At 39.8% G+C, this 26,544-nt stretch overlaps 4 protein-coding genes across 5 annotated transcripts in view; 2 read left to right on the forward strand and 2 right to left on the reverse strand.

Annotated features, from left to right (window-relative positions):
* Positions 1–689: 689 nt before the first annotated feature.
* LOC118331584 (ribonucleoside-diphosphate reductase large subunit-like) lies at positions 690–6,669 on the forward strand. The gene is made up of 19 exons (XM_035666623.1): positions 690–824; positions 1,864–1,952; positions 2,050–2,227; positions 2,598–2,698; positions 2,799–2,858; positions 2,946–2,985; positions 3,073–3,235; positions 3,353–3,494; positions 3,600–3,683; positions 3,792–3,953; positions 4,091–4,170; positions 4,249–4,450; positions 4,549–4,698; positions 4,788–5,009; positions 5,114–5,190; positions 5,305–5,440; positions 5,525–5,620; positions 5,843–6,031; positions 6,122–6,669. The coding sequence occupies exons 1-19, from the start codon at positions 806–808 to the stop codon at positions 6,317–6,319; spliced, it is 2,388 nt and encodes a 795-aa protein (XP_035522516.1). The 5' UTR covers positions 690–805; the 3' UTR covers positions 6,320–6,669.
* Positions 6,670–8,300: 1,631 nt separating this feature from the next.
* LOC118331944 (short transient receptor potential channel 2-like) lies at positions 8,301–14,454 on the reverse strand. Its single transcript, XM_035667046.1, has 14 exons — positions 14,440–14,454; positions 13,440–14,132; positions 13,152–13,352; positions 12,895–13,059; positions 12,591–12,765; positions 12,288–12,488; positions 12,029–12,191; positions 11,852–11,944; positions 10,615–10,807; positions 10,412–10,539; positions 9,870–9,942; positions 9,594–9,711; positions 8,576–9,208; positions 8,301–8,494 (listed from the first exon to the last, which is right to left on the reverse strand). Exons 1-14 carry the CDS (start codon positions 14,452–14,454, stop codon positions 8,301–8,303), a joined length of 3,045 nt encoding a protein of 1,014 aa, XP_035522939.1.
* A 2,452-nt stretch (positions 14,455–16,906) lies between these two features.
* rb1 (retinoblastoma 1) overlaps positions 16,907–26,544 on the reverse strand; it is an 18,138-nt gene continuing 8,500 nt past the window's right edge. The window contains exons 18-27 of one of the 2 annotated variants that reach the window (XM_035666994.1): positions 19,973–20,088; positions 19,539–19,693; positions 19,075–19,220; positions 18,831–18,935; positions 18,622–18,735; positions 18,390–18,538; positions 18,233–18,263; positions 17,980–18,122; positions 17,830–17,876; positions 16,907–17,717 (exon numbers count right to left, since the gene is read on the reverse strand). In XM_035666994.1, the coding sequence (XP_035522887.1) occupies positions 17,653–17,717; positions 17,830–17,876; positions 17,980–18,122; positions 18,233–18,263; positions 18,390–18,538; positions 18,622–18,735; positions 18,831–18,935; positions 19,075–19,220; positions 19,539–19,693; positions 19,973–20,088 (1,071 nt within the window). In that variant the 3' untranslated portion in view covers positions 16,907–17,652. Of the gene's footprint in view, positions 17,718–17,829; positions 17,889–17,979; positions 18,123–18,232; positions 18,264–18,389; positions 18,539–18,621; positions 18,736–18,830; positions 18,936–19,074; positions 19,221–19,538; positions 19,694–19,972; positions 20,089–26,544 lie in introns of both variants that reach the window. The other variant, XM_035666993.1, reaches the window with a different exon arrangement.
* LOC118331900 (lysophosphatidic acid receptor 6-like) lies at positions 21,332–24,745 on the forward strand. Its single transcript, XM_035666996.1, has one exon. It carries the CDS (start codon positions 21,872–21,874, stop codon positions 22,964–22,966), a length of 1,095 nt encoding a protein of 364 aa, XP_035522889.1. The 5' UTR covers positions 21,332–21,871; the 3' UTR covers positions 22,967–24,745.

Consider the following 26,544-nt stretch of genomic DNA (forward strand, 5'->3'; position numbering starts at 1 on the left):
TCAAATACTAATAGAGTCAAATACTAATAGAGTCTAATACTAATAGAGTCTAATACTAATAGAGTCTAATACTAAAATAGTTTATGGCATTGACAATATGGTCAAATATTAAACTTATGACTTTGTGTTAAAGAGTCTACTGATTTATCCTAGACAATATGTTTTTGACATTTACACTGAGCTAAACTTATTCAATTTGGTATGTTTGTGAGGGGATAAAACTAATCAGACCATTAATGCTGAATATGCCAATAAAAATTGGCTTTTTATAATTTATAAAATTATAAGTGTTAGTCACCCCAGTCTTGTCATTATGTTTATATTGCACAGTTTGTGTATTAATGTAACCTAACAATCTATTAGTAATAGTTATTAAGCATAACATATTGTGAGTCAGTTCATAACTTACGTGACATTGTGGTTGTTGGAGCGTTTATTATAATTAGTATTGTTTGCAATAAACAGCTGTTGCACTAAAGCAGATAATTACATTTTTATAAAACCTGTTGTTTGGATATCCCGCCACATTTCACCCAGAAACGACGACCGGAAGCTGTAAAAGGTCTCTGTGCTGGATTGTGATTGGTTGAACCGTCCGCTGGAGTCTCCTCTGATTGGCTGAGCCGCTGTGAACCGGCTGGTGGATAGTTGGCGCTCACAGTTTGAGATTCAACTGTGTCAGACCTGTTGTTCTCACCGTGTAATAAATAACTCTGTGCCGCTGTCATTATTCGTTTCTCGCGTCCAGCTGAGGAGATAACATCAACACCTGCTGACTTAGGAAACCAGCTGTTTTGTTGCCACCATGCATGTGATTAAAAGAGGTACAGTAGCAAACTTTAATAGTCTTGCTGTCAAGTCCTGTCGGATAATGTAATGGTGGGGTGCAGGGGGGATGTAAAGGTCCTGGAAAACTCTTAAAATGTGTCTGATAGATATTAATGCGATAAAGAAATGGCGCACTTATTCTATAGGTCAGTTTCAGTCACATTAAAATGTGTTTATTTGTTTCTTTGTGTTTCTGTCGAGACACAGGAACAAAGACTTGAGTTATGAAAGAACAAAAGCTGACAGTTTATTTTTCTCAGTTTGCAGGTTTGTAGCTTGTTTTGTCATTTTTTTAAGAACAACTAAACCATGATATGTTTTTTAAATAGAAGCGACGCAGGAGAGACTTAGAGTAGATAAATATATTATCCCGCTTGTTGACCTGATATCTCTCTCTAGCTGTGGATGTTGAAACTTTTTTCCCGGTGTTTTTCAAAGTAAAGGCGCCGACAAACTTCCCTCTTTAAGAAATGTGTAAGAAGAAGGTTATTATTATTTATATATATTGTATATATATCTTATCATATATTGGCATCTGTGGTAATGGCGCGAAGTAACAAGGTGTCCTCCCTTTGTTGTCACAGAACTGGTTAGACAGGTGTGCATCTCACTTAATTGATCCGGACAGAGAATTGAAATTAGCAGCTATGGAACTGATATTTCTAAACTATGTTTAACACTGAAATTATATTCATCAACTATCCTGACAATTTATACTTAACGAACTGATCAAGTTTGATTACTAATAATGTTATCTTGTTGCATTTAGGAGGTCACATACTGTGGCATACATTTACTTTTGTCTATTGTTATATATATATATATTGTTATAAGGTACATTCTTAGGCTCTTATTATATTTATATATTTTTTTACTTATATGTATATTCCTATGTATACATTTATATTCTATATATATTGTTAGATATTGTAATATATAATTATTCTTTATATTCTGTGAGCATTCTGTGTGAGCAGCTGTAACAAACCAATATCCCCACAGGGATCAATAAAGTATTTCTGATTCTGATTTCAGATGGACGCCAGGAGGGAGTTACTTTTGATAAGATCACATCTCGCATCCAGAAGCTTTGCTATGGACTCAATTCTGACTTTGTGGATCCTGTGAGTTCAAACCACTATAACGTTACCGTTACAGAAATCCTATTAACATTAAAAGTGATATTCCACCATGTGTAACCCTTGATCTGTGTTTCCACAGGCTCAGATAACAATGAAGGTGATCCAGGGTCTGTACAGTGGGGTCACCACCGTGGAGCTGGACACACTGGCAGCAGAAACCGCCGCCACCCTCACCACCAAACATCCCGACTATGCACTCCTGGCTGCACGAATTGCTGTGTCTAACCTGCACAAAGAGACCAAGAAAGTATTCAGTGGTAAGTTACTAAATATAATGCACTCTTGCAAGTTAGTTGTAATGAATGTATTTATAAATACAATAATTTTTTTTTTTTTTTTAATGTAGCATGTAGCACGTTGTAGATATATAATAGCACAAAGCAATGAAAGAAATGGGGGCAACGTGTCAGCAAAGCGAGTATTACAGCGGCAATTACAAATATGAATATAAAAAAAATAAAACAGGTATGACTTTGCACTGAAATTAAATCAACCATTAATGCACTTGACATTAATTTATCCTTGGTCTTTTCCCCTAAAACAAATCATTTTGTTGTTGGAAGTGATCTTTACAGGACACGCAGGCATGAATCAGTCGTAGTTATTGTTTCCTTTTTGCTTTTGTAGATGTGATGGAAGACCTGTACAACTATGTGAACCCATTAAATAAACGTCACTCTCCCATGATCTCCAAGGAGACGCTTGACATTATCCTTGAAAACAAGGCTGTGAGTCACATTTGATGATAACTTTGTTCATGTTCTCCAAGTTGAAGTCACTGTAGATATTTTTAGCATTTTTTAACATGACGTCCTTTATTCTTTGCAGCGCCTCAACTCTGCAATCATTTACGACAGAGACTTCTCTTACAACTTCTTTGGCTTTAAGGTAATTTCTCATTTCATTTTACATTCAACATCTCACGCAGATACTTTTTATTTTTTATTCATCTAATTCGTCCTTTTGCTCTAACAGACACTTGAGCGGTCGTATTTGTTGAAGATTGATGGCAAAGGTGAGGCTTGATTTTGTTTATGGGCGCAGAGACTCACTTTCATGTCAATTTAATATGTGATTGCTAATGAAAACCCTTTTTCTGTAGTTGCTGAGAGGCCCCAGCACATGCTAATGAGAGTGGCTGTCGGGATTCATAAAGGAGACATCGAAGCAGCCATTGAGACCTACAACTTGCTGTCAGAGAAGTGGTTCACCCACGCCTCACCTACTCTGTTCAATGCTGGCACCAACAGGCCCCAGCTGTCCAGGTAAGCACTACCAAATATGTGCACTTGTAGGCAACGTTGACCAAATCTCTGAAGCTTTCTTTCAAGCTTGACTTGACTTATTTTCCCCATAATCTAATTAATTTGGGTTTTTCGCAGTTGTTTTTTGCTATCCATGAAGGACGACAGCATTGAGGGTATTTACGACACACTGAAGCAGTGTGCCCTCATCTCCAAATCAGCTGGGGGAATTGGATTGGCAGTTAGCTGTATCAGATCAACGGGCAGCTATATTGCTGGGGTGAGTGAAATATACAGCACAGGGATTAGAATCAGGCAGATATAGAAGAAATTTAATTCACATTATGTCATTTTTGTATTACTTACAGTGGTTCTTGTTTTTCAGACTAATGGCAATTCCAATGGACTGGTTCCGATGCTCCGAGTGTACAACAACACAGCACGCTATGTTGACCAGGGTGGCAACAAGGTAAAGACTAAGATTTACAAAACACACTTTAATGGAGCTTGACGTTGTTATAGAGACCCATCTGGTAGAGAGTTTAATCACCTTGCTGTCTTGTGTTTGCTTGTTCAGAGACCCGGGGCCTTCGCTGTGTACCTGGAGCCGTGGCATTTCGATGTGTTTGACTTCCTAGAGTTGAAGAAGAACACAGGTAAAGAGGAGCAGAGGGCCAGAGACCTGTTCTTCGCCATGTGGATCCCAGACCTCTTCATGAAACGAGTGGAAAGCAATCAGGTGAATATTAAATAGTTTAGTTTGAATTAAGCTTTATGTTCTATAATCTACTGTGTGTTGTCTTCTGGGTTTGAGCCTCCTGCTAAATCCTGAACAATACAGTGCAAAGTCTTATTGTTCCTGCCTTGCTCTTGTAGGAGTGGTCTCTAATGTGTCCCAGTGAATGTCCCGGGTTAGACGAGTGCTGGGGAGATGAGTTTGAGGAGCTCTACACTCGGTAAGACCAGCACACCAAACTCTGTTCTTAACAAACAGCTCATTTCTCGGTACTAACCTGTCTCCTGTTTGTTCCCAGATATGAGAAGGAGGGCAGGACTAAGCGTGTGGTGAAGGCTCAGCAGCTGTGGTACGCCATCATTGAGTCTCAGACAGAGACCGGTACGCCTTACATGCTCTACAAGGACGCCTGCAACAGGAAGAGCAACCAGCAGAATCTGGGCACCATCAAATCCAGCAATCTGTGCACGGAGATTGTAGAGTACACAAGCAAAGATGAAGTGAGGGACTATATTTAGCTTGTTTTTGTAATATTAACATTAGCCATTACATTGTTTAATGGTTGTTTTCAATTTGGTTTCTTCTTTCTTTAACTCAGGTTGCAGTGTGTAACCTGGCATCTATTGCCCTCAACATGTATGTCACTCCAGAAAGGACCTTTGACTTCAAAAAGCTTGCATCTGTCACCAAAGTCATTGTCAAGAATCTGAACAAGATTATTGACATCAACTACTACCCAGTGCCCGAGGTATGCTACATCTAGTGTTGCTTCTCTATCAGCCATGCAGTCAGGTTATGTGCCCTGTGTTAACAAATGGCTTCTCTGTCCCACTACAGGCTAAAAGGTCAAACATGCGCCACAGGCCAATTGGAATCGGAGTGCAGGGTCTGGCTGATGCCTTCATCCTTATGCGTTATCCATTTGAAAGCCCAGAGGCCCAGCTGCTCAACATTCAGATCTTTGAGACCATCTACCATGCCGCGCTGGAGGCCAGCTGTGAGCTGGCAGCCGAGCTTGGTGCTTACGAAACCTATGCTGGTTCTCCTGTCAGCAACGGGGTGAGTAGTTTTGACAACTAAATCTCAATAAATCCATTCTGGGTTACAGTTTAGCAGTCTGGGCTCACATCCTAAATTGAAATCCTATTAATTTTGTTTTCCAGATCCTTCAGTACGACATGTGGGGTAAAACCCCAACAGATTTATGGGACTGGAAAGCACTGAAGGAGAAAATTGCCAAGTAAGTCTTCCTAAAGGTCTTCCTTGTTGATATTTCTCCTCTCATATTGTATATTGTATGTGGCGGTTGTAGATCAACCCTGACAGCTCTTCCCCTGCCCCTGTGTGTCCTCAGGCATGGTGTGAGGAACAGTCTGCTCTTGGCCCCCATGCCCACAGCTTCAACTGCCCAGATCCTGGGCAACAATGAGTCCATTGAGCCCTACACCAGCAACATCTACACCCGCAGGGTGCTCTCGGGAGAGTTTCAGGTCAGCACTGAATGCATCTGTTGTGTCTCCAAAGTCGTGTCTGTAGAAGGAAAGGTTGTTGAGTGTTTTCTGCCTCTTCTATAGATTGTGAATCCTCACCTGCTGAAGGACCTCACAGAAAGAGGACTGTGGAGTGATGAAATGAAGAACCAGCTGATTGCTCAGAATGGGTCCATCCAGGTACATGGTCACACTTAATATACTGATTAAATTATTCAGTATCACTGCTCTAAATGTTGCTATTAGGGACGCACAATATACCAATACTGAGATAAGCAATAATTTAGATTGTGTATTTTTTCCCCATTATCTGACAATTTATTGGCCACAATATATATTGTGCATCCCTAGTTACTATAATTTGACAATATTTTTTGGTGACACAACACGTCTTGTCCACAGGATATTGAGGAGATCCCTGATGATCTGAAGCAGCTCTATAAAACTGTGTGGGAAATCTCACAGAAGACCATCCTCAAGATGGCAGCAGATCGTGGTGCTTACATTGACCAGAGTCAGTCCCTAAACATCCATATTGCTGAACCAAACTATGGCAAACTGACCAGCATGCACTTCTACGGTTGGAAGTTGGTAAGTCAGGACTGAGGGAATGCAGACTTGATGCATGCTGCATTGTAGTGCCAATAAATGTCTTAATGCCTGTTTTCTCCTCCTCTGCAGGGTCTGAAGACTGGCATGTACTACCTGAGGACGAAGCCTGCTGCCAACCCCATTCAGTTCACCCTGAACAAGGAGAAATTAAAGGAAGCCCAGTCAACCAACAGTGAGGTAGATGAGGAGGAGACCAAAGAGCGAAACAATGCTGCCATGGTCTGTTCCTTAGCGAACAAAGATGAATGCCTAATGTGTGGCTCCTAAGTGAAGTGTGGTTCACTCAGACACAAACGCACTTCCCCTTATCCACTAGTTTCCCCATTAAATGTATATTTTTGGAAACATCCAGTATTTGTATATGATGATGAAGTGTTTTACATATGCCACTGTCTTCTTTGCAGTTTTTATTTAATATTTGTTGGATTTTTATCATGAAGTGTGTGTTGTATGCATGTTTGTATAGAATTACTGTAATAGGAATTAATAGGGTATAATAAATAATTGCTTTTTTTAGGGTTTTTTGGGGTTTGGGGTTTTTAATCAATACAGTTTTGTAATATGTTGGCCACATTAATGAACTTCATGTTTGTATTTTAGATATGTGGTAAATTAAACTTGTGATACATTAATTTTAAGTCTCATTTATTACACTATATTCAAAATATGTGATCTTTGGATATACCTCAAAACCTGAGCATATATATACTTTGTTATTATACATATTTAGAATTGCATTTATTGAGTCAAGAACAGTACTTTTCTTTATATTTACTAAGGTTAAATATCTTCTACATCCAGAGAGAAAATTAGCTAAACAGAAATAGGTAAGAAGTCTGCATGCTATTCTTAATATTTCTTGTTTATCAGGAGACAAGAGGCAGGGAAATGAAGTTTTTCTGTTACTGGGGATGCTCTAACAGGATGGTGATTATGAGATACCAATGTCTGCATGTAGAACAGGCACTTATTTTTCTGGTGGATAAGGAAGTGGAAATGGTGATGCATCAATACTGTAACAAAGGGCTACATGCCAAGGTGTTTTTGCAGTGCAAGAGTCTGGAGGTGCTGTGTCTTGGGACCGGTGATGCTGCAGGTGATGAATTAATGAACTGCTGTGTTCATGCGCACGACCTCTCGGGAGCAATATGTGTAAAGCAAGCTGAGACCTGCATTGTCACAATGTCTGCCACATACTGAAAAAAAAAACCCTAATCCATAACCTCAGTCAACACAGAGTTAATGTTCCCCAACACTATGGTCATGAAATACACCAGGAAACATGTATTTTCAAATGTTTTAATTGTTTCATTGAACACCAAATTATTTTCATCTGATATTTGAATATTACGAGAAACCAGAATGACCAACAGTGGCTCTTTGCTACTGAACAGTGAACTTTAGGAAATGACAGTGAGGAGACGGTACAACTAGGTGTGACACACTTACCTTAATAAACTGACCAATGCACCAATTTCACTTATTTCACAGCGGGTGTGAGTAGAATTAACCAGCAATCTACAGGTTTATACACACTGAGTGACTACACACTACATGAAAAATTCCTCACAGTAACATTATGATTAAAGGAATTGTTCAACATTTTGAGATACTTATCCGCTTTCAGGTGTAAAGTTAGATACCACTCTGCACAGTAAACAGGAAGTTGCAACTAGCATATGGTTAGCTTAGCATAACACAGCTGGAAACAGTGGGAAACAGCTTGCCTGGTTCTGTCTAAGGGTACCAAAAATCAGCCTACCAGCACTTCTAAAGCTAATTAACACGTTATGTCTTGTTTGTTTAATTGGTACAAAAACAAAATAGTATAAAAATTAAAAATCTGATTTGAATATATTTACCAAAATGTAGTTTAAATATTTAAAGTTTTAAAAAGCCTAAAAGCTGTGCTAGCAGCCCCAAGAGGTAGCAATATTCATCATTACCTCACAATATGAAAATGTGCTCAGCAAAGTTCATGACAATAAATTATAAAATATCCTGTATGCAAGCTCACGTTTAATTTGAGGGCATTTAGTTTTCAAGATACCTTGTCATGGTCCTACAAACAAGAGGTCAAGGGATCTTAAAAACTGCAGAATAATTCACTGAGGGCTGAAATTATGAAGCTGCAGGCCATGGAAAAAAGCCTAGCACAAACCCTCTTATCGGATATTGGATAAGGTGACCACAGTGCCAAATCCTGAAAAAGTCAGTGTGGTCCTTTAAATGGGACATCACTGAGGTTTTACGGTCTTACTAGTATCCCATCGATCGACCCCTCCCCTTCTTGGGAACCAAAACCCGTGTCCTGGGAGCTGCTGCTGCCTGTTGGCGAGGGAATGATTTTCTTGGTTCCAGGTTTGTCATTGTTTTCCCTGACACCAGACTTTTCTGCTGCATTATGCTCAAACTTTCTTCCCTTCATCCGTTTTGCCTCCACTTTTTTTTCCTGCAGCTCTATGTCTTTGAACTTGTTTAATGTATTCTTTGCGTCTGTCTTTTCATTGTTGACTTTGACGCTTTCAGCTTGTTTGGGGGTCGTCTCTGTGTGTTTTGCCCCGACCTTTGCCCCTGTGAGTATCTCTGCTTCCTTTCCTTTTCCTGCCTCATCCTGTGCGGCCTCTGCTTTTATCTTTTCTTCTACATTATTAAAACTTGTCTCTGCCACCACCTCTTCTTTCACTTCTTTATCAGTATTTTCATTTTTGTCTGCTCCCATCTCTTTTTTTTGCTCCTTTTTCTCACTTTGCTTGTTGTCTCCTAGCTCTGCTTTAGCTCTGCCTTCTTCCATTTTCACCACATCACAGTCTGTTACCTGCTTTGATCCCTCTGCTCCACATTCGCCCACCTCGTTCTGTTGTCGTGCGTCTGACTCCTGTTTTGTATCTGAGTCAACATTTTCTTTATCCACCCCTTCCGCTCCATTGTGCACTGTCACTTTAAGTGATGTGTCTTCATGATTGGTGTTAAAACCTCTGAAGTTGTTCTTGGCACCAATGATGTATTTCCCCAGTATAGAGGAGCCATCCTTGTTCAGTGCTTCTGCCTTGTTTGTAGTGTGTCCATCATCAATCATCAGCTGCTGGGCTGTTTTGATGTCATTATGCATCCTGATGACCGCTTTGCTCAGCTCAGTGATCCGGTTACCGATATCTGAGGGAAGAGAAAACTCCAGTCACAACACAGTATGCAGTCACTTGAATGAATAAATCATTTTATTCCGTTTCTACATGTGTTTGCTTAAATTGGACATTGGTTGGACGCCGCTGCAAATAATTATATTCTTTCAAAAAAATAATGGGGTTTAATATGGAGCCCCAAAGTGTTCAATTTCAGTTCAGTTCTCACATTTTTCGCGTACTACCAGATTCAACATTCATTCAAATTTGAACATGTCTTTTTATTTACTGAATATTGAACACTTTGTGTGTTCCATAATTTACTGGATGTATCACAGTCATATAATATCACTCCAAACCACTCAAAAGCATTTATATCATTTATAATTTTGATAGATTTGTGTCAGAGTCATAGTTACCTTTCCTCTTGGTCTCCTCGAATTCCCTGCGAGCTGACTCAATGTAGCGCTGCACCAGAGCTCTGATCACCTGCTGCCGGTAAGGTAACTGGCTCTCATCTGACTCCTGCCCATTAGTCTTGACACAGACATTTAAGATAATTTATTTCAGTGCAGAATATAAGAAGAAGAATACAAAATATGATATATTAAACTTAAATAATATAAAAAGATAATTTTTCTATTTTTTTAGTACTTACATACTTACTATTGTTTGTGAACATCAAACACACTTACCATAGAGACTATAGGGGGATAGTCCTTCTCAGAATTACAATTGCAGCAGCAGCAGATCCGTCTAAAGATACCCCTGAAACAGAAGTTAGACTAGAATTACTGCCCCGCCATTGTGTGCCTCCTTCAACCAGTCAAGTAACAGTTTACATCCTTGTCTGTCCATAAATTAATTCTTAAATTCTGGCTAAAAACCTATTTTAAGGTCACAATGAACTTTGACTATGACCTTTGAGGCAAACGTCTCACCAATTTATTGTCCAACCAATTGTGAAATATGGTCATCAGTTCTTGAGTTATGGCCAAAAACATGTTTTTGCAATGTTACAGTGAACTTGATTTGACCAACAAAATCTTTGATTGAAGAAATTCGCTTGAGGCATTCCTGAGATATCGCGTGCACACGAATGGAACGTACCGACTGACAACCCGAACAACATAATGAATCCGGCCAACACTATCTGGAGTACTGAGGTATAAAAACAAATAGATGAACAACATGGTGTCTCTGCAGGTTAAATGTGTTTTATATTTTTAGAGCTCACCTTATTACATAATAGAAAGCTTTGGGTGAGGGGATGATGTTGAAGGGCACAGGCATGGTGAGGCCCTCTCTGAAGTAACTGAGATACAGCTTTGACCTGGCAAATTTCCACTCAACATCTGCATCATCCTGGAATAAAAAAGTTGAGATGTCAGGGCCAGTCTCTGCTTTTATTGCAAGTGTAAAATAAAAGCACCTCCTTACCTCGATTTTCTGAAAGGAGTTGGTGATCATAGCAATAAGCATGTTGAGCAGGACGATGACAATGACGAGTGTGAAGATGCCATAAAGAATCCTTCCTACAAACTCTGCCAACACAAATTGGGGCATGTCCACGTAGTCCTGGTTGGCCACGCCAAACATGGTCCAGAATAAGAAGTGGAAGGTCTCATTAAACCTGCGGCAGTGCAGTGGTGAGGGTTATTATAATGAGGCTGTTTTCATACAATGGTGATGTAAACTGTAAATTCACCCTGAGGTGAAGAAAAACACACAATACACTGTCTGAGTTTTGAGATGGGCGTTTTTACACTTGGGTGCCAAAGTGAAGAGAGCTTGTTGGTAAGATTTGTTTTCTGTACACTATTTTAATAAGTAAATTAATTTACTGCCTGAGGAAAGTGCTGATAAGTATAAACAGTAGGAAAATAAGAAAAATTTATTATTATCATTACAATTTCTTTATCTGTTATTAAAAATCTGGTTTCAGGACAAACATTGCACGATGAACGCTAAATGATAATGGATACTGAATAACTATATACATTGGCTAATATTACTGCAGGACATTTCACACTTGAAAAATAAATTTGTCAGTGCTCTCCGGTTGTCATGCAACTGCAGCACTGTTCTAAATCCCAAACATGGTCACATTTACTTGTAAATTACAGGCTCACGTGTACCATATGCTGATGCCAATATATCTGCAGCAAGCTAATATCAGCTGATACATTGACTCAGCTGATTAGCTCTACTATGGTACAAGTCTAATGTAGACTGACGGCTTTATTTACATAGTAGTGACAGCTGGAGAGAGGTAGGAAAGGCAGGGGAGAGAGAGAGGGGACGCCATGCAGCAAAGGGCCCAGGCCGCTGCAGTCAGAACTCAGCCTTGATACACAGTACACACTCTGGATGAGCTACAAGGCCCAAATTAAAATTTTTACATTTTAGTTTTCGTATGGAACCAAACAAATGTAATATACCGTGTTAATTAGCAAGCACTTAACTATTCCTTTGAAAACGTTTTTGCATCAGTGCGCATTTTATCCATGTGAGCTCATATTTGCAGACCAGCAGAGTTGGCACATTTTTGGACTGGTTTTCAAGACTGGTACCTTTTCTTGAGGTAGTTAGTAACAGCAGCTGGTGGATAAGCTTGAATATTTACACGAGAACAACTGAGCTGAAACAACAGTATCTAGGAATCTCATATTCTTACCTGCCAAGATGTGGAGAGATGACATAAGGAACATAGACATTGTTGATGCCACAGAGGAAGGCGGTTCCAATGATCATCAATATAAACATAAATCTAAAGAAGAAAAAAACACTCATTGGCTCTTTCAATGTGTATGCAGATGTTTAATACAGGAGGCAGGATGAAGAGTGCCCTAACCTCATCATGTCATCAATCATCTTCCCTATGGAGATCTGAAGAGTTCCTAGCGACTCATGTGCTGGCAGGATGTACGCCAACCGCGTGAAGCTCAACATGCTGGTCACTGCAAACAGCACCTCTGCAATCAGCTGAGGGTCCTCCTGATGCCAGTCCTCACGCACTGCAAGACAGTTTCGCACCAAACCAGACCAGTTCAGCGTTAAGAACTTTTCTCCAACAATCCCCCTATATAAATGCTCTTGTATCATATTCTCACCAGTCTGAGTGAAGTAGACACACTCCTCTGCGCCATTCTGATCATTGCAGAGGAATAAACCTTTGAGCATGATAAGCACACGCAACGCAAAGGAAGCCAGGTACATGCTGAGCACCATCACATCTAAGCAGTTCCACCAGTCCAGGAAGTAACTGCGCAGCCCCTCGATCCACACTTCCTTACACTCATACCAGAAGAATCCTACACGAGACAGTACAGTGTAAACACTACATCTGATTTGAACAATTTCCAGGCACGATTTTTCTATTTGTACATTATAGAAGGGAGTTAGAGTGAACCCACCAACCACCCACACCATGTGGAAAGAGCTGTGCAGGATGTTCTGCTGCCGGGAAGCAAATTTGTCTCGATACAGCTCCATTGTTATTGACTCCCCAAGCAATGTGATGAGAAACCACAGATAGGAGGCTGAGTGGAGAAGAAACTTGATCACAGGGATCCGTAGTATCTTTCCTACCTGGTGAAAACAAAAGACAATATGATGTTTATTCTGTTTTCTAACTGAATGTCTCTCATGGCAGTAACTTGTGCCACTTGTTTCAGAAAGTGCATGAGAAACCTCGACATTTGCCGATTTTTGTGTGACCTTTGACTTGGGTGCAATCCAGTAGACGAGGCAGAGGAGGGGCATGGTGAAGAAGATCCCCACAGAGACAAACAGCTTCCAGGCCGTCCTGCTGCCTCTCCAGCCTGCCAGGTTCCCGCACCAGATAGACGACAGCACCTGCTGGCAGATTGGGTGGGCCACAAACTGCACAAAAGCAAACACACAGACAGGGAGAGACGAATTAGGGATTGTCTTTTACTCGTCCCGGGTTGACGGTGGGTTCTGCATTCAGCTACCTGCTTCTGGTTGTAGTTGACAGCAAGCCGCAGACGTGACAAGTTGGGTATTCCCTCCTCAAAGGCCTGCTGCTCTAAGGAATCCTGGCTGTCGTCTCCACAGCTGTTCAGGATAGTGGTCACCTCGCTCTGGTTGCGACACATACCCAGTAACTCAACGGCAAATTCTTGACAAAGCTCCTCCAGGCCCAGGTACTGAGGCTGCAGGAGAGAGAGGCACCACAGCAGAGTCAACAAAAGGCACCCAACACAAACTGTAAGACGGCATATCTACGGATGTCATCAGACCTTGAACTCTGGCTCTTTCTGCGAGAGTTTCCGGAGCTCTCTGCTGAGACTGAAAGCTCGGAGCATGGCATCCTCTGAGGTGATGGACAGGTAGGCACGGCTGGCGATGCCACGGTAGGTGTTGATGCGAGACAAGGAGAACTTCAGCAAGTCGTACTGCCTGCCGTTGCGACACTCCAGGCAGGCACAGGATATCTTATGAGGCCATGGGATGACGTGACCTTTTTGGGTGAGCATGGTGACAATCTCATACAGGTCTTTTTGGCATGCTAAGGTCAGAGGAGTCACACCAGGGGCAAACTGGGAGTTGTCAATGGAATGGTCAAAGATGGCCTGAGAGAAGGAGCGAACGTCCATCTTGTTGCCTTTCTCCTGGTCCAGGCGGTCCAGCAAACGCTTCACCACTCTGGGCTGGTTGGTGTCCACAGCAACTAGCAGGGCCTCGTGAATCTGCCGGAAGTCAAACTTGACCCCCTGCAGGAGGGCGTCCATGGCATCCTCATTGCCGAGGCGGATGGACAGGTTGAGGGCCTCCCTCCACTGGCGGTCCTCGGAGTCATCCAGCTGGCGGATGATGCCATCACCGGTATTCAGCAGCCCACACAGCAGCTCTGTTTTCCCTTCCTGAATGGCATTGATGAGCTCCGGAGGGTACCGCATCTTCTTGTTCATAATCTCGCGCCATTGTTCTGGCTGAAGGACGGGACAGGACAGTTAGCAGCACTATTAGATGCACACTCACACATTTTTATGAAATTGATGTCAGATATCAGGGAAAGAGGAAATTAAAGGCTGAATAAAATGTTAAAATGATATGAGAAAATTAAGGGATGTATTCAAAATAAAAAAGCGTGGCACATCCTACAAATTAGTGCATGAATGGAGACACATTTTATGACATCAAAGAAAACAGCTTAATGTTTAGCCTCATTACAACTGAATGTTTTAAAACTCTACAAATTCTACCAAAGCACGTGTGAACAAAAATAAAACTGCTTACCGTGAGGTTTTCCATTCCTGGCGAAAAACAGCACAATTTTGAGCAGTGATCCTAAAGTGAACACACAATCACATTCTCTGGAGGAATATATTTTTGCCAGATATTTTGAGCTTCAGAGATCAAGGAGACAGATATCAGTGATTCCACAAGCCGCTCCAATGAGAGGAGAACTGAGCACATTGGTGTCCTGATATCATGTGCTACCGGCTGACTGCATGGAATCAGCACCCACAAACTCAATAACACACTTCAATGCCCCATGAGGCAAGGCCAATTAAAATGTAACCGGTTCAAAGTGTTTCATGCTTGGCTGGGCCCAAACCAAACTGTTTCTGCATTCAAACAGGAATTAATTCTGGTATCCCCATTGGAAACATTGCCATGGCACAATTAAGGGAGCTGTTCCTGAACAGGCAGCAGCTGTCATCGATTCCCCCAGAGGAGCTGGAAGGAGTTCACAGTAGTGGGAAAAACAAGGAGCTGCAAGTAAAAGATAGACTGATTATTTTCACTAGTCTCCCTTCATGCAGTTCTCTTCAAGAAAGTCCACTTCTAAAATTATGCATTTCTATTTTTGGGTTGAAAATTCTGTGAGGTTTCTCTCAGCTTTGGTTATTTTCATACCAATATGGTTTTGAGAAGCTTGTCTGATGTTTATTGTTGTTTTCATAAGTGTAGAATAAGTCAGATGTCACATTAACTGTACTGTATGCAGTGCTGGAATGTAACTAAGTACATTTACTCAGGTACTGTAGAACAAATAGAAGGTAATAATAGTATTTTCTTCTTTTGCCACTTTATGTCTCTACTACACTGCAGAGGGAAATATTATACTTTTTACTCCAATACAATTATTTGACAGATTTTGTTACTATATTATATGTTACTTTATAGTTTTGAACACACACACAAATCATATATATACATATCTGTACATATGCACAAGTACAGCTGGTTAGTCGATTTTTAGTTGACAGAAAATGAATTACTATTATAAACTATTTATAAATATATTAACTATTTTGATAATCATTGATTATTTGATAATAATCATTTTTAATCCAAAATAGGTTTGGACAAACAAGTATTGTGAAGGTGTCATTTGGGTTCTGGGTAATTGCGACACATTTCTGACTTCTTTTCTGAATTTTTAAAAAACAGTCTATCAACTAAGATAATGGATGAATATGGATAAAATAATCTGCATATTAATCCATAACCAAATTAATGAGTTGCTGTCCTTGGCTGAATCTCAACAAACTACAACAGTAATTTTACATGAATACATGTGTAATAATATGATTATAATATATAATTGTTTAACAGTCAGTGGGGCAATATTTCTGCATTAACTATTACTTTAAATACTTATGGGACTATTTTTACAGTGTGGTATCAGTACTTTTTCAGCAAAGGATTTAAATACTTCCTTCACAATTAATTGCATGTGTGTTGATGGGTTTGGGTCAAACTCTTTCCACACCACACAAGTTTAATTTACTTCACCATAAAGATTGTGCCATCATAAATAAATATATATAAAATATAATTCTTGTAAAATACAAACATTGTGTGAAATGTATCATTGGCCAAATACATTTTCTACGGAGCAGTCTTAGAACAACTGTACCTAGTCTTGTGCGGTAGTAAAACCTGACTGATTACCGTCTCTTGTTAGCATAATTTTGCACAGCAGAGGGAGGAAAAGGACCATTGCAACCCTTTGTTTTAATTCTTTTGGAGAAACAGGAGGTATAATAAAACATGACTGATGCTGATTACCATCTATTTTCTGTTAAAGTCCTTTTATTGGTTTGTAATCACTGCTGAAATATTTGGTGATAAAAAAAATAGAATTATTCTGGTTGTAAACTCGAGTGGATGGTCTAACTGATCATTTAAGCTTTGAGATGCTTTCAGGAAATGGACCCAAGAAGTGACAAATGTTTTGAATTAAGAAGAGAAAGAAAGAGAGAAAAAGACAAACTCAATTTTGTCAGGTTTCTTTTTTTTTCATAACCAACACTCAAACATTATCACAAAAATCTTCACAACTCTCCATAAACCAAAAACAACAACTGACAGCATAAGACACTGCCTATAAAACCAGAACAAAATAGAACAGTCCTCTCTAAAAGCAAAAAAACTGCACGGTGCTCCCTCAGTCGGTTTATCCCTACATACTGGCATTGCATACTGTTGGCTGCAAAGGATGGGGAGTCATTGACAACTAAAGCAAATCCCTGCGTGTAGTGACGTCTATTAGTACAAAGTACAAAACCAAAATAATACTTACAAAAGAAATATTTACTACACTTTCAAGAAACTACTTCAATAAAGTACAATATAAACACATTTTAATTTAAAAACTCTGCTAGCAATGTTTTATCTGGGGATACTTTTCTGGAGTGAATTCCACATATTAATTTGCTCTATGTGGTGTTTATTCATCGCTACATTTCCTTCCTTTTTTCAGAATCCTCCAATTCCCCATTTTCAAAGATTAAAATAACCCAGGTATGTATAGAAAAATGTGACTGAGAACATTAAAAAAAACTTTTAGTTGAACTAACAGTACGTGTAACCAAATACTTTGAAACTACATTACTTTTGGTTGAGTGCAAATCATGTAGGATTTTCCTTCAAGTGATATTTGATTGTTCTGTAGTTCTCACTTTATGGCACTAACTAAACTACGTTATACTTTTTGAGGACAGTAATCATGATTGAACACATGAGATGTTGCATCATGATTAAAACATTTTTTGAAAAGACTCAAAAAGAAAAAAGCTCAACACAAGAAGGTGGTAAGACTCAACCAATTATTTAAGAACTAATAAAACATTGCAGTGTTGCTGTCCATCAATAACGCTCTCAACAATTGAGAACATTCATGAGAGAGAAAACAATGATTCCTTATAAACACCCACAAATTAATACCACTCTTAAAAACAAACATACTTAATCTCCAACAAGTCAAAATTCAAAGGAAATTCAATGACGTCACTCATTATTCAGTTAAAACACTCAGTTAAAGCATCAACGGAAACGAGGAGAAAGTCCTCTATATTCACATATTACTCTTCAAAGTTAAATACAAACTAAAATCCAATACTAAATGTACAGAGAAACTCGTGTTTCCCTTTGTGTGTGAACAAAAAGTAGTGTTCACGTTGTGATAAACAGTGCAGGCCAGTTCAGTAGGTTTGAGAGTTACTCCTTCCTTGATTCTGCGTCCTCCTTCATCTTCTGCTCCTGCATGCGACTCCGAGTGGAGCCTGCATGAAAAAAATAAAATCATTAAAATATTAAAAGGAACACACATCCACAAGCTAAACGACTGACAGTAGAACTGTAAATATCAAAAGGCATGAAGCGGTTTTCACTTACTCATCTCTGCAAGCTTCTGTATCAGTGTGGAATCTCTTTCAGATTTGCTGTAAATTAAACTATATAAAGTGAGTGTGAGTTTTTGACGTTGATGTACATTTAATAAATCAGGGTGCTGGAATGGCGAATAAAACATCATTTGTGACCAACCTGCCATCGGCTTCGTCTTGCCCGTCCACATCGAACCGTAACCTCTTCAGAGGCTTTGGAGTGGAGCCGAGATCCAGAGTCCTCTTAAAGGAGCGATCGCTGCTGTTGACCATCTGGTTGATCTTCTGGAACCGATTGGACAACTGCAGGTGAGAACAAAATGGAGAAACAGAGTGTGTGAGGAAAAGAAATCATTTATTTGCACTTGTTTAAATGGAGATTAACCTTCAATATGCTACAAAAAAACACTTACCCCAAAAGATTCACCGATCGATACCAGCATTCTGTAAAAGGCAAAAAAAAAACAGATGAGAAAAATCATAAGCAAAAACAATTTAAAGGTCTTTTTTTCCAACAATCACTCTCTCTCAAAGGAGAACAACGACCTGCCACAAATATGCAGAACTCACCTGGAGCGAGGAGTCATGATACCCGGGGACATGCGTGGGCTTTTCAGAGGGGAGATGTACACGTTGTTGCTCCCTGGCACACGCAGAGGTGAATTGGGGAACTTGTAGGGGCTGCGTGGTATTTGAGGGATTGGAGAAAGCGTGGGCGGCTACAGAAAGACAACAGCGAGAAGTTATAGTAGGCACATTTATCTGATTGTGCATTGTATTCAAATAAGGGAATGTTTCTCACCCTGGTGGACGCATACTGCAGAATGTTGGTTTTCAACTTCTGCATAAACACTTGGTTGTAGAAGACAATGATGGAGTCGTAGTGGCCCTCAGTGATCAACACGTGCTTAAAGGTCTGCGACATACAGTCAAACACAAAGATGCAAAGTTAAAAACAATTCAACACAATCCAACAGCATAAAGCCAGTAACCAACAATAAAAGGCGTCACCTCCTGGTTGGTGTTGGGCATGTTCTTGTACGCTGTGACGATGGTCTTGAAGCGTAGATCGACACTCTTCACTTTACATATGGCATACATGGCTGACATCATCAACTGCAAGAAACAATGAGAGGCAGTTTGAGGAAAAAACTAAGTAGACAACATGAGGTAAGAGATGCAGAGAGAACAAGAGCCAAAGTGAGTAAATAAAAAGACAAATTAATCTTAAAGAGCAAATGAAAGAAAAGGTTACCTGGTCGAGGTGGCGGTCCCTCATCAGCTCGTGCTCGTGCTGCAGAGTGTGCTGGAACAGGGTCCATATGATGGGCTCCAGTTCAGGGTGGGAGGACAGCAGGTAGGAGCAGAGTATCTTCAGCCTCATGTAGGCCAGGCGGTACACTACACCACAGAGACGGTTGGACGCAAAAGACACAGCAAACAGGAATAAAAAATGAACTGAAGGAATTGTGTACTGAATAAAAACAACAATGATTTTTAGATTAATATCTTAGTCATTTCACGTTGATTATTCAGTCAAATTGGAAAGACAAAATTTTAGTTATAACATGACGTTGGTAAAGTGGAGCTGTCAGTAACCAAGATATTAGTTGTCCACAGATCTATTATTGTCCAGGTCTTAAGAAAATGTAACTAACCCACAAGGTATCTGCACTGATCAAAAATAAACTACGTGTGAGAGCTTGAATGACATCTTACATTTTTTATAGAAGAGGCTGAGAGAGTTGGACTTTGGCAGCCGTGGCATCTGGCTGGCAGGCTGGGTCGGAGGCTGAGAGGAAGCTTGAGAGCTGGGCGTGGCTGGGGACTCGGGAGGCAAGACGCGAAGCCCCGGGCGCATGGGGGACAGATAACTGGAAAGACAATGGAAAAACCCGGTGGGCTCCGTCAGTTACATGTAAACGTTAAATCATAGTTTCCATTGAACGTAAACCACAGATAATTGGATGGTTCAAAATCAGGAAGAGGAAGAGGCTCAAAAGCTACTGGTGAGTCACGGAAGGTATCATGAAAGACCTTGTACTTATGATTCACAATGATTTCACAACAGCAGGTTGGTTTTAGGGTCTACGTTTTTTTTAGCCACTGTATACCAGCAACTGAAGGTCAGATACAGACTACGGTGAACTTACAGGTCAGCTGCGGTGTGGTTGTGCTGCAGTGGTTGGCTGAAACTGGCTGGAGTCTCCACCTGCTCTGCTGCTCCGCCCTCATTCTCCAGTTTCAGAAGCTCAAACAGCGGCGAGCCCTGCGGACACACAAACATGATTATTTACAGATCTACAAAGCCAAAGCCACGGTTTCACTTTTACAGTGCATCTCAATCATGTTGAATTACTATATACAGTTTACAGCAGCCAATCAAAGCTTTGCAAATATCAAAACACCAAAGCAACTTACTTTAACATTTTTATCTGATTCGAGAGCACAAGTTGATACAAAAATGTTGTTATCTTAATCACTGGAGTTACTGCTGTGAATCTATCACATAATGTACCCTCTGCAGGCATGAAGAAACCACAGGAGGAACAAGAAGAGGGGATGTGATGAGGGAAACTGTGTGTGTTTGCGCTCCAGTGTTCCTTATTAAATGTAGAGAAAATAACAATCTTAAGTGGGCTGACAAGATAATCCTATCATATAAAACTTGAATTTTTATTTATCTTTTTATGAATCATGAAAAATTGTTTTAATACCACGGTCCCCATATGATTACTGTATATTATCTTAATAACAGTGCAGCATTGACAAAGTCCCTATGCAAAACCATTAAACCGTTAAATTATAGCGATGGTCTGATAACACATCTGTTCCTCTTTTTATGTGGACCCAAGCACACTCCCTCCAGTATCAATCATTTTGTCAAAAAAATTAAATACTAAATACCAAGATAGGAAAATCCATACCTATACACACATATTTATCTCTCAGTCCTCGCTAATCAACATTTAGGTCATGACGATAAGACATGGGAACATTTGGTTAACGTGAACATCTGCATTCGCACACCATCAGCCAAGAAATTGGCCATGAGGTCACAGAGGGAAGTGAGTGAGTGTGGTTTACCACTCGATCATTTTCTCAGAGACAGCAGGTTTTGACATGCAAAGTACATTCTTGATGTCATACATGCCACGCCTAGCTGACGCCACTGACATGTTTCAAAATCACACTTTAACAGCAATCAGTGACGTATAATGGACACCAACACTGCAACGTTTTATTAGGAAGAGTTCTGTGTTCATTGTCAACATGAGGTTCTTGTTCAACTTTATTTAAATTGATTTGTTTGAAAATTGAAAGTGAAACACCCCAAACACTCATATGTCATATCATATAAAGAAAATATGATAAATCTATTACATACTGTACATACTATTACTTTAGGAGGCTGATCTACAAAGTGGGAAGACTTTGGCCCCATGATGAAGGCTCCTCCCTCCTCCCTCCTCCCTCAGCCCAGTGAGTCATTTGTGTTGGAGCTTCTGACTTGCAGCCTGCTACGAGGTTTCTGATTTACGGTCAGGCAGGAGCAAGGGAGAAGTAAAACTTCTGGGGCATACGAGTAACGATCACCATACCCCCCGAGGGCTGCTACAGGAACAAACAGGATAACAACACAAGGAAGGAACCACTCGACTGTTCACAGAGTTGAGAAGAGGCACGTGATCTTTTCTCTTCAGCTGTGAAAGACAACTGGAAAAGACTGAAAACTCCACTTAAATGAGGATTATTGGACGTGCAGGAAAGCCTCCACATACAGAAAACTGATGCAAAGGACTTTGGATACTAATACAGGTATTTTTCTGGAGTTGCTGTATACTTCTCGGTATTTTACACCATAAAGCCGAACCACACAAACTGAGCCTTCTTCACTATTTCAGGACTTTTCTTGCTACTCAAATGAAATGTAAAATTTCCCAACCTGTGGCACATGGTTGAACTTGGATTTTATGACTGACAAGTATACAAAAGGATATTTTATTTTTTTTATTCTGTAAATGTTGAAAACTTTCTAGCCTGGTCTAAAAATGTATAGTGCCACACAAACTCATACCAGCAGCCTTATGAGTGTCAATCACAATCACATGAATTGCAACAAGAGTGATGACTTCAAGTACCCTCTGTACAGCTCAGTTTTCAGCCTGGTGTTTCTAGTTGGACTATTCTTCAACATGGTGGCAGTATATATTTTTGCCTGTACGCTGAAGCTGCGGAACGAGACCACGACATATATGATAAACCTTGTCGTTTCAGACTGTCTCTTTGTCCTCAGCCTGCCTTTCCGGATAGTTTACTTCATTAAACGTGAGTGGTTATTTGGAAGTGTGCTCTGCAAGATATCTGTGGCCCTGTTCTACACCAACATGTACGGCAGCATCCTCTTCCTCACCTGCATCAGTGTTGATCGTTTCCTGGCCATTGTGCACCCGTTTCGGTCCCAAACTATTCGTACTAAGAGGAATGCCAGGCTGGCCTGCTTGACAGTGTGGGTGATGGTTCTTTCTGGCAGTGTACCTACTGGGTTCCTTTTGGACACAACTTCACCCACAAATGCCAACTCCTCCTCAAACTTCTGCTTTGAAAACTACTCTAAAAAGCAGTGGAAGGCTGAGCTGTCCAAAGTGGTGGTGTTCATTGAGACTGTGGGCTTCATCATCCCATTGATGGTCAATGTCTTCTGCTCTGTCATGGTGCTACGGACACTGAGGAAACCCCAAACCATCAGCCGTGGAGGGAGCCTCAACAAGGCAAAAATCTTGAGGATGATCATCGTGCATCTGCTCATCTTCTGCTTCTGTTTCATTCCCTACAATGTCAATCTCATTTTCTACGCCCTGGTCCGCTCCAATGTCCTAAAGGGATGCTACGCAGAATATGTGGTCAGAACAATCTACCCCATTGCTCTGTGCATAGCGGTGACCAACTGCTGTTTTGATCCGGTCATTTACTACTTCACCTCAGAGACCATTCAGAGCTCCATCAAACGCAAGTCCACAGTATGGCACAACGGTGTCAAGTTATTCGACCGACTACAGACAGAGAGCCCACAGTGCAGTCCAAAAATAACACCTAAAAGCCTGCCCCTGAGATCCACAAAGTTGCACAGTGAATCTACTGTCTAACAACAATTTTATTACAGTTTGCAAATGATTAATAATTCAGTATTGCTGGTGAAACTCGAATTGAATTGGAGGACGTAGGTGGAAGCAGAGTGGCTTTGGAGATCACATGAACACAATGGTTACTAAGGAGTCACTCTCCCAACTACCGGACACCAGAGACTTTAGACTGGGAGTGATCACTGTTCAGTCAATAAAAGAGTGGAACAAGTCTAAGAGGAAACTAATAACGCATGTTGCAGCATAAATGCCGTTTATCAGGGTAACAATTCACAACCCACAAGTATGTTTCATTCTATCAGTGAGTCATCAAATGAGTTATAATGTGTATTAGTAGCAATGGCAGGTGTGTACGCCATCATTTATTTGCATGGTGCAGAAAAGAATTTTCAGCTTTTGCACACAAGACATTGAAATTGTAATCTTGTCCCTTCAAACCGATTCTCCATTAGGAAAATTCAGTTTTGGCAATGTTGAACCAGTATTACAACAATTTATATGTACTGTACTGTGCAGCTTCTAAGTAGCTGTGGCCTCCCTAAGGCTTTATAAGCACTTTATAGAGCAGCATGCTCTATAACACCCTTTACCCTTTATACTTAATAAAAAAACTTAACTTAAAAAGGTTATTGAGTTTGAAATTCACTACTAGTTTGATTTGAGTCAGGTGTTGTGAAATATTTGACATAAACAAGATGTTCATATGTCGCTTTCCTTGGGTGATACCAAATCATTTGTCTAGACTTGATTATTCATACATGTATTAACAGTACAACTACAGGTACTGTGGGTGGCCAGGCCCATAAATGCACAATGAGTCAACAGGTCTTAAAATGTAGACTGCAGGTGCGGTCAATGTTTGACAGCTGCACTGCTCGGGCCAACAGTGCAGTAACAATGCCAATGGACTTATCTAAATAAGTGGTTATTTCTGTAGAAAATTCTGGGACGTTGAAAAACATGAACTTGACACAGAATATTCCTTATAGTGTTTCATAGTGTTTGAACAAAAATGGGGGAAAAAATCAGACTAAAATAAATAAATGAAGTGAAGTTTGATTATAATTTAAAGGAATCTAAGCCAGACTGATCCGATGCCTGTTTCCTAACAAGTAACGTGAAAACACAGCTCACTGTGTAAATGAAATACGGTGCAGCTTGAATATTTGTTCCTTCTTGTAAAAGCAATGTGCTGCAAGACCGAGCACTACTGCATTCCTGTTGAAAAGCTCAGCCTGAGGGTCTGCCCTGACAGGGGTAGACTCATCATCACCACTGCACTGATGAAGAAGGATTGTGAAACCAAAGCAGACGAGCAACAACATGCCTCTTGAGGGAGAAGGTTTAAAAAAAGAGAGCACAGTGCTGGTTGCTGCAATCCTGAGACTTATCCAGAATAGAAATTTAAAACTTGCATCCTTGAGACAAATAAAACAATAAATGATCTAAAGTCTTATTTTGCAATGTTTGGACTACACTACAAATATGTTTACATTCAGGATGCAGCTGGACTTTCTCTACCCAGCACAAATGAAATATTTTTACTGGTTTCATCATTTTTGTGCAGAAAGTTATTCTGACTCAAAGCAGACATGATGAAAACAAAGCCTTGTGATATTTAAGAATATATTAATATTATATAACAATCAAAATCTAATGATGAGTTTATACAATGTGCAAAGAGGGTTTATTGAATTTAATATAAGAAACACACCCTAACATTTCCATTTGTAATGATAATGCTAAGATTTATTTTTATGTGCACTGCAGAATAAATCTTAACCAGTTCTTTGGTGATCAAGATGTGTCCTTTATTTCTAAATGATATATTTCTATCCTATTAAAATGTGTCTCACAAGGGCCAAGAGGTGTGTAACTAAGTTGTAATATGTGCCTTTTAGCCTCCATGTTAATATTATTCAAATTGAGATTCACCTAGTTTGTCACTGCTTTAATTACATCCCAATTTGATTGATGAGGTTCAACTGTCTGACTGTAGTGTGAACCGAAAAACCTGATGTGGCCAATAGAGGAATTAAATTTAAGGACTAACATCTTTTTTCATCAAAGTCAAAAGACTTGTCCTGAAGGTGCTGACTTTTCTTTATGACTAATTAAGTAATTAGTCGTAATTAACTTTTAATTTTGCATGTTTTTTCCCCTTGGGCTCTTCTTTGACCCATGGACTGAGATCTATCCTGACTTGTTGTTCCCTGTGAGCACTGGTCCCAAGGCACACTGCTGTATGAATAAGCTCCTGCCTTCAGGGAATTATTGCTATTGCTCTATCAGTTGGCTGACACATATAGTTAATGAATAACTCCAATCCCTTGTGTAGGTTTTTAACAAGCAGCCATAAACATGACTTCCACCAGAAAGGTAATTAAACAATCTGTGCTTAATTGTAAGATAAAATTCAGTTCAATGAACAGACCAGTTAGTTTAAACCAGATAACTGAATTAGCTAGAAATGTAGATGGTTAAAAAAAAAAGAAAGAAAGAAGTGTGTGTGGGAGAGAAGAGGGGGCGGGGGACAGACCCTGACCTGTGTGTGAGTGTAGGCGTGAACTGCTCCAATCAACAGCATCTGCACTGTTACAGCATCCCACAGGTCACCCTGCTGCTGAACACCAGCTGATGACAGCCTGATACGGGTTAGTGAAGTTTTATCTGTTTTAAAATTTGCTCTGTAATTGTGCTTATATATGCGCAGTAAATAATAGATGAAGATATGTCATTTGTATAAAATGAAGACAGTAATTAACTGTATCTTCTTATTTATTATAAACCAAAATTATCTGAAGACTAAGATAGAGAAAAGATAAAAGAAAAGATCAGGAATAATAATTTTTGTTTGTGATATTTGAGAATTCCTCTTAGCTTTTAAAGAACCACATAAAAGGCAAAATAATGAATGTAATGGGATGAGATTAAAAGTCACAAAACTGCTATCATATCAACCAAGATCAATTCAACAGTTACATACTCATCAACAGAACAGAAGCAACTCAAATATTGTAGGTCAGGATAGATTAAAAAAAAGATCTATTTCAGGGATCAGGAAAGCCCTGTTATGTTATAGAAAACAATGTTTTATCAAATAATGTTACTGAAAATGTTAAAATGTTACATGAGAGACTAGTTGACTGAAAGTGATATGTAAGTATATTGATGATTAATGGGCTTGTATTCAAAAAATTGTATTGTTTAAATTAAAGTTCAAAGGCATTAATTGTTAAATGTTGAAACATTTTTATGATATCATTAGTGTTAAGATGATAGTGTGAGCTCTTTTGTAATTCCACAGTCACTAGTATTGCGTGTGTGGAGTTCGACAGACTAAATTCCTCCTAAATTGGACACAAAAAAGGAAATTATGTAAAATGACGTAAACGTCCCAAAAATCATGATGATATATACCGAGCATGAAAGATGCATTAACAAAATGCTCCAATACTGACTGATATAAACTTCACCAGATTATTTGCTATATGCATAACTACGGAAGCCGAGAACGGCCATGGATTTTTTTTATTTTTATGCACTGTTATCTCGTGATAACGACTTATTATCTCGTTATC

Source organism: Morone saxatilis, unplaced genomic scaffold, assembly GCF_004916995.1.
Source record: "Morone saxatilis isolate NCDOM2014 unplaced genomic scaffold, NCSU_SB_2.0 Contig20, whole genome shotgun sequence".
NCBI classification, from domain to species: domain Eukaryota; kingdom Metazoa; phylum Chordata; class Actinopteri; family Moronidae; genus Morone; species Morone saxatilis.

Excerpts from the sequence above, each read along its gene's own strand:
- LOC118331584 (XM_035666623.1), top strand. Across the intron at positions 2,986-3,072 it reads GTTGAAGATTGATGGCAAAG|TTGCTGAGAGGCCCCAGCAC; the intron begins GTGAGGCTTGAT and ends CTTTTTCTGTAG. Across the intron at positions 5,441-5,524 it reads TGCTCTCGGGAGAGTTTCAG|ATTGTGAATCCTCACCTGCT; the intron begins GTCAGCACTGAA and ends CCTCTTCTATAG.
- LOC118331944 (XM_035667046.1), bottom strand. Across the intron at positions 12,766-12,894 it reads GGATTGCACCCAAGTCAAAG|GTAGGAAAGATACTACGGAT; the intron begins GTCACACAAAAA and ends TGTTTTCACCAG. Across the intron at positions 8,495-8,575 it reads GACCCCCAAACAAGCTGAAA|TGGAGGCAAAACGGATGAAG; the intron begins GCGTCAAAGTCA and ends AGGAAAAAAAAG.
- LOC118331900 (XM_035666996.1), top strand. The coding sequence starts at position 21,872 with ATGTATAGTGCCACACAAACTCATACCAGCAGCCTTATGAGTGTCAAT.